The sequence below is a fragment of the Ochotona princeps genome, chromosome 4 (genome assembly GCF_030435755.1).
Source record: "Ochotona princeps isolate mOchPri1 chromosome 4, mOchPri1.hap1, whole genome shotgun sequence".
NCBI lineage: Eukaryota > Metazoa > Chordata > Mammalia > Lagomorpha > Ochotonidae > Ochotona > Ochotona princeps.
The window spans coordinates 113,187,666-113,202,252 of NC_080835.1; the positions used below are offsets into that span (position 1 = coordinate 113,187,666).

General features: G+C 55.9%; 1 protein-coding gene across 2 annotated transcripts in view; it reads left to right on the forward strand.

Moving 5' to 3' along the window:
- The window catches only part of KIRREL3 (kirre like nephrin family adhesion molecule 3), a 110,930-nt gene that overhangs the window by 81,486 nt on the left and 14,857 nt on the right, over window positions 1-14,587 (forward strand). For both annotated transcript variants that reach the window (XM_004593290.2, XM_058664117.1), the window contains exons 5-9: window positions 1,623-1,773; window positions 7,019-7,124; window positions 11,962-12,110; window positions 13,002-13,129; window positions 13,616-13,742. In XM_004593290.2, coding sequence (XP_004593347.2) covers window positions 1,623-1,773; window positions 7,019-7,124; window positions 11,962-12,110; window positions 13,002-13,129; window positions 13,616-13,742 — 661 coding nt within the window. The remainder of the gene's footprint in view (window positions 1-1,622; window positions 1,774-7,018; window positions 7,125-11,961; window positions 12,111-13,001; window positions 13,130-13,615; window positions 13,743-14,587) is intronic.

Consider the following 14,587-nt stretch of genomic DNA (forward strand, 5'->3'; position numbering starts at 1 on the left):
GGGAAAACAGCAGAGGATGGCTCAAGTCCTTCGGCCCCTGCAGCCACATGGGAGAACTCGAGGAAACTCCTGCCTCCTGGCTTTGGATCAGCTCAGCTCTGGCCATTGAAGCCATCTGGGGAATGAACCAGCGGATGTTAGATCGCTCTCTCTCTCTCTCTCTCTCTCTCTCATCTTCTCTCTGCCTCTGTAACTCTGCCTTTCAAATAAAAATAAACATTTTCTTTAAAAAGAAAAAGAATTTTAAAAGTAGAAAGGGTCAGCAAGAAACGAGAAGTACAAGACAACCAGGGTACAGGCCTACAGCCCAGCCAGTCCTACCACCCCTGCCCATGTCCGCCCAGGGGCTGCTGCTCTGGCTCTGGGGTACCCCACTCCAGCTCTGGGATCCCCATTCTGGATCTGGGTACCCTACTCTGGCTCTGGGAGTTGCCACTCTGATTCTGGAGTCACCACTCCAGATCTGGGGTCCCCACTCTGGCTGGAGGTGCAGCTCCAGCAAGCAACATCATGGCCTGTGGGAAGAACAAAGAGCCTGGAGCACAGGGACCCTCACATTGGGACTTGCAATGTTTTCCAGGCCTTCCACAAAGGAGCACCACATCCATGTGCTATAGATGCTCACCCTCTCACAGGTGTGGATGCTGTATGTCTGCCCCAGAGGTGCCAGTAAGGCCGCTTTCCCACCAGGGGTTCTGGCTCAGGGAGCATGCACGCTTCTCCGCTTCTCTCAGAGCCTGGGCAGTCCTTGCATCCCTGGGCTTGGGACAGCTTCGCTCCAGACTCTGCCTCCTCCATCACACTAGCCGTCTCCACTGTTTCTACGCTTTCTCATAAAAGGCCACAGCCTTTGGAGTTGCAACCCACTGCACATCTAATATGAGCTCATCTTGAGATCCCTAACGAATGAAAAATAACTAATCTACAAAGAGCCTATATCCTACCCAAGTCATCTTCTAAGGTTCTGGGGACACATGAGCTCAGAAACAATAACTGGGGCTTCAGGGTTCTGGTATTTATCTTAGCACAATGTGACAGGCAAGTGTGGTCCAGGCCTGTTTCCTCCCTGGTCAGATGCAGGATGATGGCACCTGTCCTGCCTATAGCTTGGTTGAGGTTCTGATGGGGTCAGAAAGTGAAATGACCTGAGACGTTGAAAGGTCAGCACGCAGATAAATGATGGAGAAGCCAGTGTGCACTGAATCTTCCCCTGTCCCCACACGCCTCAGCCTGCCCATCATCCACCTCCCAGACAGAAGACTACCACTGCTCAAGGCCCTGAACACCTGCTGCTGCCAACCATCCACCAGACTCACCCAGGTGCCAGAGGTGGAACAGATGTGCACTCATTTCTACCTAGGGTCTTCCTGAAGCCTATCTCTATCAAGTCTAGCCTGGTTTCTTTTGTGCCCTTGGCGTATGTGTCCAGCTGCTTTGCCTACAGGATAACGGTCTCATTCCTCTCTCCTTGCACAGCCCGGGTGTTCAGCCCAGGCAGCCATGGTAACACCCAGCTCTGCTGAGCTGACCCCTCCATCTGTGGCTCTCCTTCATCCTCCTGGCCTCCACTTGCCCTCCCAGGCCAATGACACCAAATCTCCTATCCCTTCCTTCTGCCCTAGACCCTGCTGCGCGATGGCAAACGAGAGAGCATTGTCAGCACCCTCTTCATCTCCCCTGGCGATGTGGAGAATGGGCAGAGCATTGTGTGCCGGGCCACCAACAAAGCCATCCCTGGAGGCAAGGAGACCTCTGTTACCATCGACATCCAACGTGAGTCCTGAAGGGTCCTGCCAGGCCAGGGACGGGAACCCCCAGCATCCATGCCTTTAACCTGGGCTGTCAGAAAGCAGGGACAGGCCAGGCACCTCCATGGCGCAGCCAGCTGGTGTGTGGGGACCTGTAGAGCTATACTGTCTTGACTGCGATAGTAATCAAAACCTGATTGTAACTAAGATTTATAACTTCACTAGCATGAGCTTCCAAAACACAGCCCGAGAAGATCCTAAAGACCTTCTAAAAGTCTCCCTAAGCACCTGACAGCTCCCGAGAACAAAGACACACTCAATAAGGATGTTTCAGAAGCCTCTCCCTACTGGCCATAGTACCAGACTCAGCAAAGTACTCCTCCTTCCTTGGGTCCCATCCCTGCCATAGCCACTTGACCACAAGGCTAGGGATGACAAGGTTGGAGCTGTAAGCTGTCCTTCATGTCCTCCTTAGCATTGCATTCGCCTCCAAGTAGGTGCATTTAAGAACACTTTCTAAGAAACCAAGCTCACCTCAGGCTCCTGGACCAGGCCTCCAGCTGCAAATCAGGAGTCCAGAGGGCTTTGAGATCCCATCTCGGCAGCCAGACGGTGGAAGTTCCCACCTACCATCTAGAGTCCTGGCTAACATGGTGTAGGTTCTAGAGGAAAAAAGAGAAAGTTATAAAGACAGGTGGGCTCTGGCTACCCCCACACAGTGGCTGAATTCTTGGGGAAGACCATTAGCAAGCTCCCCTGTCCCCTGCACATGTACTGCCCTCACCCCAACATATACAGAACCAAGGATTCTTCTTTTCATTTCTCATTCAGTAAAAGCCTGGGACGAGGGAGAAGGAGGAAGTTACTGAGAACAAGGCTAGGACTAGGGCCAAGGGAGGGTGGATGGACTGCAGCATTTAAGGGAGTGCTCACCCTGAAGGTTCTATGACTGCACACTGTGGGGCGTGAGGAGGGAGCACTGAGGAGGCTTGTTAAATGTAGCATCCTATATTCATCCTCCCTCCCCTGGCCCTAGCACTCACTTACCCCCTGCTTCTGCCTGGGCCCCACTGACAGAAGGAGACCCATGCACCAGGAGCCACGAGCTGGATTGGCCAAAGTTATCACTTCGCTGTCAGGAGCTTCGAATGTCTAAGGCCTCTTCTTGCTCTAGTACAGACCACGGATCAGACTCAAGTTAAATCCAGAAGGAGTGAGAGTGGCAGACATAGGACATGCAAGCCTCCTGCTCCGCAGCCACTTTTCATGGCCACCGTGTGGCTCCTATGCTCTCTGCCCACTATACAATCCCATGCAAAAACAAACAACAACAAACACAGCTTAAATGGCTCCTTGAGACAGTAGCCTGGGTCCTGGAGGGCAAGAGGAGGCATTGCTTCGGCTCCCACATGATGTATTGCCCAGGAAAGCCCCTCACTGCACAAGAAAGCTGTCATCACAATCCCAGCCCAAGGCGCCCTTCCAAGGCACGCTCTAGGCGCATCCCAGCAAGAGTGCCACCTCACCGTGTACACAGGTGACAGGGACCACAGCTGCATGCAGAGAAGACCCCAGGCTCTGCCAGGACTCCAGACACTTCCCAGCTTTGTTCCAAGGACAGTTGAGCCACACCTGGAGGGAGGCATTGGCCACAAGCCAGAGCGATGTTCAGGATCCGATCTGGGCACCCCGTTTTCTGATGATGGGAGCTCTTCCTGCTTGGTTAACCTCTGCAGGCCTCTGTTGCCTCATCTGTGCAGGGAGGTGATAACGCTCACCTCCCAAGTTGCAGTGAGGACTGTCAGTCATCGCTGTCCAGCCTGGTGTCACTCGCCAGCTGCCACTGCCACCCACACCACAGGTGTGTCACTGCCCCTCCCTGGCAGGGGAGGGCTCATCCTGCATTTGCCCCGGCCCTCTGTCTCTCCTGTCCTGGGGGGTTTTCTCTGTGCCTACCCTGCCCCAGAGCACACCTCCTCTCCACCCCCACTCTCCTCTTCTATGTACTCACTTACTCATTCAGCCAGCATCCAGCTGTTTACTGCGGACACCATGGGCTGGATCAGAGCTGCCTTTGCAAAACCTGCTCATTTTCTCAGTCAACCGAGAAGCATCCAAACTCAGCAAAAGCACATTTGTTGTTTGTTTCCCTTGGTCTTTCTATGTTACCCAACGGAAGACAAAGCCCCCAGATTGAGTAATGGGAGGGAAGGCATAACGCCCCCGAAGCCTCGCCACATCTGGACTCCCGGCCCAGCTGCCAAGCTTCAAATGGATGTGCTAGCAAACCACTGAGTCATGAAGTTTCTCCCTCCCCACCCCTTCCTCCATGTAGCACTTCCCCAAGCATGCACACACACACACACGTGCATGCACACACACAGGCTGCTGATGGAGACACTAACTGACTCAGCTGGAACATCTGTCCCCTGGGATCTTAGCTCCACCAGCTACATCAAAGCTGCCCTGTTGCGTGTTATTCAGTCGACATTGCAAGTGGGATTAAAACCATGCTTAATAGTTGGCTATGACATGAACTGTTTATGTCTCTGGAGCTCAGCAGACTCTTGAAAATTCATATCATCAACACCCGTGGAGAGGGTTGGCTCTGCAAGGGGATCTGGCAGGTGTGGGAAGCCAGGGGCTCACTCTCCTGGAAACTTCAAGAAAAACTGGACCATGTGAGTGTTGCAAAAAGGGGAGAAAAGAGCACGAGAGAGGCCTCCTCGAGGTGACCTGAGGGTGACAGGCGTGTGAATGAGCATCAGGCAACAGAAGTATCAGTTAACAGGTGTGTGCTCCACCACTGCGCCTCCCAAAAGCTCAACAATTTGCAAAGGACACTCTGATGAGGGATGGGTCTCCTAGAACAATCCCCTAGAGTTTTTGTTTAAGATATATATATTTACCTATTTAAAAGGCAAAGGGAGAGAGATTATCTTACACTTACTGATAATTCCCAGAATGTTTGCAACAGCTGGGGCTTGGTTAAGCCAGAGACGTGAGCCAGGAATTCCATCTGGGTCTCCCACGTGGCTGGCAGAAGTTCAACCCTTGAGTCATTATCTCCTTCCCTCCCAGGAGCATGAGCAGGGAGCTGGGTTAGAAGCAGAATAACCTGGACTCAAACTGCCACTGCAACATGGGAAGCCTAGCCCTCCACGCCACCATGCCTGCCCTTGTCCCCCAAGCTCTGCACCGTGTTTTTGTATTCCCTTAGCCTGGCACAGTCAGTTTGAGGTCCTCCACACAGGGATTAGATTTTGTAACAGCAGGACATGGGCCAGCTGTACATTGGATGCACATGGCGATTACCAACCCCAGCATATGCCAGGGCACACACCTCCAGCTCACAGCAAGGCACAGCTCCTGCCGGGGCCCTACAGCTGCCCAGCTCAACAGCCAGCCCTGCATGGAAGGACAGCCCTCCTGATCCAGACCTGCCTGAGCCCAGCAGGCAGCAGTAAGGGAGAGACCCGGGGGCTGCAGAGGGCTGGAGCTCCCCAGTGAGGAGACAGACAAGTCCTGTTGGGTGTTTCTGACTTGATCATGTGTTCAGTGTCCTGGGCTTGCTCAGATAGTGAGGAGGTGAATCGCTTTTCTGGTCATTCTCCAGCCTTTCCCTGTTTCCCAGTTTGTGGTTCCCTGCCCAGAACTCAGTCCTGTTTCTCAGTGTCTGTGGAGGCCAGGAAGTACTGGTGGGTTCCTTCAAGGCCCAGCCCTGTGCCCAGCACTGGGCAGTGAGGAGGGCCTAGCCTGAGTCCCAGGAGGCGTGGGGCTGGGACAGGGGTATGGTCGACCAGTAGCCAGAGGAGTGCTTCTCTGGGGTAGGGTAGGCCCAGCCTTTGGTTGTGGATGGTGTGTGCGACTCTCTGAGGTTCTCACCTGGGGACTCACCCAGGGCCAAGGCTGGACTCTAACCACCCCCCCACATCCACACACCTTTGTCCACTTCAGACAGTGCCAAAGAATCTATATTTTCCTGTGAGAGGCTGCCTTCTGCACCTCACCTTCTGTAAATGAGCCCTAGAAGACCCCCCGTGGCTTCCAGCAATTGGCAATGCTTACCTAGGGTGCTGCCACCAGACAGGATCCCAGGGCCTCTGGCTTGGCTGGGACACCCACACTACCCTCCTAACTTGACCTGGAGTTGCACTTCAGCCAGACCTGTGCACCGCGGGGAGGAGGAAGAATGGGCCTCCGGTTTGTCCTTTCCCCTCCCCCGGGAGTAGCAGGGACCCCCAGTGTCATGGGTGACCCAGTGTTCAGAGGCGGTCCAGAGCTGGCCGCCCCTGTGTGCGACAGTGCTGAGCCAAGTCCAGGCTGTTCCCAGAGCTGGCATCCACTCCGTGCCTCTTCTGTCGGACTCTGGCCCCGTGTGCATCTTTCTGCCTCACAGCAGCACCTGCCGCTCCTTCCTCTTCTCTACACTTCATCTTCTTGCTCTGACTTGCTCCCTAACGGGCTGGGTCTCCTCTATGAGATCTTTGCCTGGCACTGCCTCATGTGCCAGTCAGTCTCTGCTTCTCGCTCATCCTCGCCTCCCTCTGCTCTCCACAGCCCTGTGTGTCTGTCTGTCTCTCTCCCTCTCTCTCCCACACATCTCCATGATCTCCACTCCTCCACTTGCTGTGCTTTCTGGCTGCCCCGATCTTTCCTGCACAGACCTCTCTCCGTGTCTCTGGTTCCTGTCCCCAGTCTCTCTCCCTCTCTCTCTCTGACTTTCCTCTCTCCTATCCCTTCCACCATTTAACACTTCAGAGCTTGGCTTCTTATCATTAATGAACAACAAGCTAAGCCCCGCTCAGGCTCTCGGGGCCCAGTGATGCCAGTCAGGGCTGGGAGATGATGGGGCCTGTGAGAGGGACTGCCACCTTCAATGTAAGATGCCCCAGAGCCTTTGCCACAAAGAGATAATCAACAGATGTCTCAAGGACAGAAAGTTTGCATAGTTTTGGGGCTGTATGGTCCCACTTACGCATGCCCCCACCCTGACAACCCCATCCCTCCTGTGACAGTTTTGGTGGAAGTTGGGCGGTGCCTGTGAACACTTCAACACCAGGCCTGGTAGCCATGTGGGGCCTTGTTGCCAGTGCACAACTGTCTGAAGTAGGCACCTCCCCTGAAACCCCTCCCCCATATTCTGGGGAGCACCAGGGTAGTGGATTGCCCTGAGGGTCCTGGGTGCTGGGACCGCTGGTCTTTCCTCTCCAAGGGTCTCCCGGCCCTGTTCTCACAGTAGTTTGCAAATGCATCTCTTCTCTCTGCAGACCCCCCGCTCGTCAACCTGTCGGTGGAACCACAGCCAGTGCTGGAAGACAACGTGGTCACATTTCACTGCTCTGCCAAAGCCAACCCGGCTGTCACCCAGTACAGGTGAGGTCACGGGTGCAGAGGCACTGTCTGCTCGCCCAAACCTCCACCAGCGTCGCAGCCACATGAGGGTGTCCCTTAAGATGCTCAGCACCACTGACAGTGCGTGGCTCCCAGCAGGTTTCCATGGCTCCTTCCCGCTTCCCTGTGTCTACTCCCCAGCTCCCCAGCTGGACTCCTGCTCTCCTCCATGCCCCTGTACTTCTGAAAACAGGGAGAAAGGCTCGGGACATGAGGTGCTCCTTATATGTGTCTGACAGTGGATAAGCATGCAGGGCTGCTCCTAAGGGTGCCTTCCTGCCTGGGCACCTGCCCTGCCTGGATGCTGAGACACTGAGTGGCCCTGAAGGGCTTAAGAGCACACTCAAGCTACTCATCTCCTATTGATGCTGCATGGAACTCCCCAGGTCCTCCCTCCACATCCTCCATTCCCTTCCTGCCCGCCCAGGCTCCACAGTGTAGTCATGGATCAAGTTACTTAGCTGCAGCCTCAGCAGTGTCAAGGGTGCTAATGGCCCCAGACTAGGAAAGACGCTGGATGACAGGAGGATGGGGAGAGTGGAGAGGTGGGACGACAAGAGGCTGTGTGCCCCAGCAGGCAGAATGCGGGAAAATGGGCCAGAGTTGCAAGCCTGTTAGACACAAGTAGTTTCTGGCAATGTGCATAATTAAGCAACACAGGGCCCAGAAACTCAGGAAGGGGACTTGAGTCTTCATATCTTAGGGCATTTTAAAGTGAGAAGAGAACCCATTTGCCCTGTCCAATTTAACCATTTCATGGACTGAAGGCAGAAGGAAGATCAAGCGCTCTCCAGGGTTGCTTCTGAGAAGGGGACTCCATGCCCTGAGAGTCCCGGTGAGGTCCAGGGAAGGTCTAGTCTGTGTGGAATCTGGCCTCCATCAGAAGTGACTGAAGCTGCAGAAGGAAAACTCCACCCTGCACCTGCCAGGCCCAAGCTTCTCTCCCTTGTCTGCCCTCAGCTCCCTGCTCAGGGGCCTTCAACAGCAGGCACAACAAACTCAGAAAACACTTCTAATGCCAGTTCCCAGAGCAGCTCCCCGCTCCTTCCCACCACAGACCACCTGGGCAGACAGCCCCTACCACTCCTCCACCCTCCCAGCCATCCCCTTAAACCCGCTGGGCCTCAGAGACCAGCTGCACAAATTCCAACCATCATTTACCTCCACTGCCCAGCGCCAGGTCAGCTGAGGCCTGGAGAGCCAGGAGCGCTCACCCCCACCCAACAGCCTGACACCCCACTCACACCCAGCAAACACACCCAGATCACCCACCTCCAAAATGCAGAACAGTCAAGAGGAGGAAGAGGGTGTCAGCCAGCCCGGGCCAATCCTGACGAAACTCATGTGACCCAAGTGGCGAATTTGGATGAGGAGTTAGCCATGTCTGAAGCCATTCTTGTGACTTTCCCATCATTTTGGAATTTCTGCTTTTTTTTTTTTGTTTTAAGATTTAATTATTTATTTGAAAGACAGACCGCGAGAGAGAGGAGGTGATAGACAGATCTTCTGTCCACTGGTTCACTCCACAAATAGCCGCAATGGCCCAAGCTAGACCAGACAGAAGCCAAGGCATTGGAAGCCATGTCTCCCAGGGACCTAGGCACTTGGGCCATCCTCTGATTTCCAAAGCACATTCGCAGGGAGCTGGATTGGAAGGGAAGCAGCTGGGACTTGAACGAGCACCCAGTTGGGATGCCAACACAAGCAGCACATTTGCTTTGGCCCCTGGAGTTTCTCTTTGACCCCACAAAATTACTGTGCACACTAAAGACAAAGTCCACTTCTAGGCCACAGGTGTCCTGTGGGACTTCTGTCCTCACCAGCCTGTCCCAAAGATCACGAGTCAAGGTCAGCCCTGGTGCATAGTAGGAGCCTATCCCGATCCCTCTTGTCTCCCACAAGTAACCTTAAAAACATCTTGCCCCACAGTGGGCTCCCTCCAGACCTCCAGAGACTCCTGGCGGGGAGCTCCCTTCTGGCCCCCCAGAAAAAGGCAGAAGAGCCTGGGAAAGAGAGAGAAATGCAGAGGCCGGGCAGAGAGGAGGCAGCAGGTGTCTGAGCCCATGCACGCCCACTCCGCCCTTCACGGGCCGTGTTCAGTGCCCCCTGCTTCTTCCCCATGCTGCCTCAAGAACTGAAGGAAAAGCCTCAAGCGAATGTCACCCCTTAAGGAGGTCAATTTCCCCCACCAGTTTTGACCAGAACGCTCTGTCTGTTTCTTCTCTCTTGTTCATCCCAATGGTTCTTGTGTTGTACCACCCTCCTGCCCTTGGCTAGCCCCACAGCTAACCAGGGGTCATAGTGGGCAGCATGCATGCCCTGGCACTTCAGCTCTTTCCAGGGACTAGAGTCCAGGCCAGCAGAAGAGGCTCAGGCATGGTACCAGGTGCTTCTGGGTTCTCACCTCTGAAGGATTCTCAGCATCCCCCAGCAAACAGCGGAACATGGACAACTGTGAGGCCTTGGGACATGCCAACCCCGCAGGCTCCTGATTCTGTGATATAAATAATTAATCCTCTTACATTTGTTCAGACCAAATTAGACATCAATTGGGAGCAGCATAAGCCAACTGTTTGGCAGCAGGGTGGGGGCGGGGGAGGCCAGGGGCCCAGAGGGAAGAGGGGGACAGGATTCACTCCTGCCTGGGCTCTGGGTTTTGGGGAAGTGAGGCGGGGTACGGGTAAGACTTGGGTGCAGTGCTATGAGTGGGGTCTCTAGAAGGGATCCCTCTGAGCGTGGCCTTGGTGTGCCAGAGGACTAGAGAGGAGAAACAGAAGCTGAGCCAGGTGCCAGCAGGGGGCTGGCAGGTGGGGTGTCCAGAGGCACCTGGGAAAAGATACCAGAGAAGGTCTCCCTCCAGCCAGGCTTTGGGAGCTTTGCCTTCAGTACCTTCCTGTTCAGGCTCACTCAAGAAGAGAGCAGAGGGCAGCCTAGGCTGAGGGGGAAGTTTCCAGGCCTGCAGGGGGAGCCCCCGGAGTTCTCCTTGCCACTCAGGGGCTCCCGGTGGGGCACACCTGCTCCCTCAGCCCTAGCCCATCAAACGCAGCGCACTTGGGCCCAGCACTGGCCCGCCCTCTCCGCCAACCTCAGCAAGTGGAAGGCATGGGGCTGGATACAGAGCCCCAGCTGTGTATCTGGAACCAAATTCCTATGCCTGGGGGGGGGCCGTGCCTGACGATTAAGTCTGGTCATTAAATTAAAGTTAGAAATGGAAACAACTCATGAATAACTCATAATGGTTTGCAGAGAAGCTTCTTAAGCTCTCGGGGAGCTATAGTGAGCTATGGTTGCTTCTGTTGTGAAACTATAATTGTTATTATTAATCGTGCTCTTAATCGTTCCCCGATATTAATTCTTGATGCCAACCACATGGGGCCAACCCAGGTGTTCCATAGGATGCAAGGAAGCCGCTGTCTCTCGAGGTCCTGCCTGAGCTGGGCTGAGCCAGAAGGGAGGGAAGGCAGGGTAGGAGAGAGCGGTGGCCCGGGGGAGCTGCAGTTACAGGGAGAGGGGTTCAGTGGTGGGGGGCGGGGAAAGGAAGTGCCCCAGCTCTGCAGACACCTCAAACAGGCTGGACTTGATTGAGGCACCTGGCTGGCAATTGTCTGATATATTTTTAAATATTTATTTTATTGCAAAGGCAGATTCACAGAGAGAAGGAGAGACAAAGATTCTCTGTCCACTGGCTCACTCCCTAAGTGGCCATAACGGCCGGAGCTGAGCTGATCTGATCTGAAGCCAGGAGCCCGGAGCTTCTTCCAGATCTCCCATGCGGATACAGGGTGCCAAGGCTTTGGGCCATCCTCCACCGTTTTTCCAGGCCACAAGCAGGGAGCTGGAAGGGAAATAGAGCAGCTAGGACACAAACCAGTGCCCACATGGCATCCTGACATTTACAAAGTGAGGATTTAGTCACTGAGCCATCACACCACGCCCAATTTTCTGATTTTGTGTTACCCACCCCCATGATTCAACCAGGGGAATGCTGAGAACTCTGTCTCCTCATTGGTGTGTAAGAAAAGCCCCCTCCTCCACACACATACACACAGACTCACACAGGTACTCACCTTCGCGCATGCTCGTGCTCACAGACACACACGTGTGCCCTCACACATGTACACAGTGTACACCCAGATACACACACACCGCTGCAGAGCCTCAGTGCTGCCTGCACACCACAGCAGACATGGATCCTGCTCCAAGTGCAGTGACCACACCTCAAGGCCAGGTCCCTCCGAGGCTGGGCGGCACTGATCGGTTGAGGAAAAGCTCTTCCTCTCTGCCGCCCACCTAAACCAGAACCAGTAGAGCTGTGGCCTGAGGACCAAGGTCAGGGTGGGAGGGCAAAGGGTGGGCAGAAATGAAAGCCATGCCCAGGAAAGGCAAGTGTCCAGATTCCAGGGGGAGAGGGGGTGCCATGGGGGACCAGCCTGGGGGAAGGGGCAGGACAGAGAGGTGAGTGGGAGGACAAGGGCAAGTGGGACTTCTCACTAAAACCTCTCCTATAGCTGCTTGCCTTGTCTATAAACCCAGCTTCCTGGAACCTCCTTTCTGGGTGTGTGTGTGTGTGTGTGTGCAGCTGTATGGGGGCCCACCTGCCACACAGTCAGGCACCTGACAAGTGCCCCCAGGTGGTGCCACCATGATCTGAACCACCTCCTGCAGGTGGTTGGCCTCCCTGGGGTGGTTGGGGAGGACTCCATGAGACACCTGCTGTCTCACACCAGGGCTCGCCTTCCAGTGGGGTGGACACACCGGGCTCCCAGAGGCACGGCCTTGGCACCCGAGACCCACAGCAGTCCTTGGGCCTCCGTTACAGGTGGGCCAAGCGAGGCCAGATCATCAAGGAGGCATCCGGGGAGGTGTACAGGACCACCGTGGACTACACGTACTTCTCAGAACCTGTGTCTTGTGAGGTGACCAACGCGCTGGGCAGTACCAACCTCAGCCGCACCGTGGATGTCTATTGTGAGTTCCGGGCTGGGCGGGCTGCCCTGGGTGAGCAGGCACGGTGTGGCCTCCGTGGAGGGCTGCACAGGACACGGCTGGACCCATTGTGCACCGTGTAGCCAGGCTGTGTCAGAGGTCTAGAATGCTTCCCACTTAGGGAAGGCTTCCTTGTGTGGTTTTTCACGTTTGGAGGGGGAGTTGTTATCGGGACCGAGGGAGGCGGTGTCTTAGCTCCAACTACTGCAGCCACAACCGTGCAAGGTGGCTTGAACACTGGAAGTCAGAGTGCCAGCGCAGCTATTGCTGGTCATTCTCACGAGTCTATCTCTAGGGCTCCACCTGGTGGCCTCACCAAAGTCCCTACAGAGGTTAGGTTTCAAAACAGAACGTCGTTGGGGGCGGGTGGGAAGTGCAGAGGGAGGGGCCCAGGCAGTGAGAGCCCTACTTCCTTCAGCATACCCCAGAGCCTCCTTGCCAAGGCTGCTGGGAAGGTTGGGGGAGCGGAGCCAGGGGTGTTGGGTAGCTGGGTTCCTAACTCCAAGTACCGAGGAAGAAAAAATCCCCCTGCCCACATGCTGGCAAGCCTTCCAAAGCCATGTGGTACCAGGGCTGAAGGGAGGGGATGGAGGAGCCCCGGGGGCAAACTCAGGCCTAAACTGGATCCCAGCACCTTGTTCCTACGGCAGGGGCTGCCTGCCACCCCCGTGGGCTAGGGAAAACAGGGTCTCCTCCTTACTTCCCACATCCTACACCCAGGCCCCAGGCCCACTTGGGCAGAAGGGCTAATGATAATGGAGGGGGCATGATGCCCTGCTGCCTCTCTTCATCCTAGTCAAGCCAGGGAGGAGGCTGGAGCCAGGAGAAGCCCCGAGCTCCCCAGCCCCCTGAGCTCTTTCCTCACCACCACAGTCGGGCCCCGGATCACCTCGGAACCCCAGTCTCTGCTCGTGGACCTTGGCTCGGATGCTGTCTTCAGCTGCGCCTGGACTGGCAACCCATCCCTAACCATCGTCTGGATGAAGCGCGGCTCTGGTGTGGTGAGTCTGAAGCTCAGACCATGGCATCCTGTGGCCAAGCGGGAGGCACCTGCCCTTCCACGGCCTTCCCACAGCCAGGCTGGGGAGGCTGGCCTCTGGGGGCAGAACCCCTGAGCAGCCCATCTGACCTTCTGCTGCCCACTTTCCTTATGTCAAAGCCAGAGAATCAGAGAGGCAGACAGGAATCTTCCATCTACTGGGCCATTCCCCAAGTACCCACAACAGCCAGGGCTGAGCCGGGCTGTAGCCAGGATCCTGGAGCTCCACTCGGGTCTCTGATGTCGATGGCAGGAGCCATCGTCCATGCTGGATCAGGGGCTGGACCCAGGCACTGGTCCAGGTGTCCCATGCAGTGACTTAACTGTGCACCAGGCACCCTTCCCCTTGTCTTGGCCTTGACTGCAGTGGCTGCCCCTCAGTCCTCTGGCTCCTAGGCAGGGTGAGCCATCCATGCCTCTTCGCTGCTAACCCTCTCTGTTCTCCTAGGTCCTGAGCAATGAAAAGACCCTGACCCTCAAGTCTGTCCGCCAGGAGGACGCAGGGAAATACGTGTGTCGGGCGGTGGTGCCCCGCGTGGGAGCTGGGGAGCGTGAAGTGACGCTAACTGTCAACGGTGAGGCCCCCATGGTGGGAGCCAGAGCTGGGGGAGGCTGGGAGAGGACCAAGGGAGCTGTCATCGTTCCTGGGCCTTGCCGCCACCTTCAACTCTGGGTCAATGACAGTTATGGCCACCTCTCAGAGTCCCCATCAGGCCCAGGTTGGCAGAGACAAAGGCCTGCCTAGCTCGCAGGCCACCTCCTTCTTTGTCCCCCGGGAAGCGGTAGCCGAACAATCTCATCCTGGCCTGGGGAAAAGGGCCCAAGGCACTGGGTGATCAACACAGGCCGCATGCATACCCCGTGTACCCACGGTGACAGCAGCCATGGGTAGATGCATGAAGCCACACACCGGGGGACACCTGTCACCATCCACATGAGACCCAGAGTGCAGGCTCCCTCAAGGGCAGGAAACACATCCCATCACAGGTCATACAGCTGACTGCGGCAGGACGGGATTGGTTCTCTTGGGGCTGACAGCTGACTGCTCCAAGAGACACTGAGAGACAGGACAGTCCCCTACAGTGGCATGAGTGAAGCCATCTTGGTGGCAGCTGTTGCCCCAGACACGTGACCACTGCTGGATAACTGGGATCCAGTCCATGCCTGACCTAAGAAGGCTGCCACGCCAGAACAGAAATCCAACCCCAAAGAGACTACAGCAGCAGCTCGGAGAGAATGAGCGATCCCCAGCCACCATAGGTCACCGCAGCTCAACCCTCAGCCCTGTCTGGGGGGCCTCCAGATCCTGGGCCCACCATGGGCCCTAGGAGGGTCCCCCTCCCCAGTCTCACAAGGATCCCTTCCGGCCTCATCTCCCCTGGGAAAGCCGCCCACAACAGCCTGTGCAAGACCAGCAGTG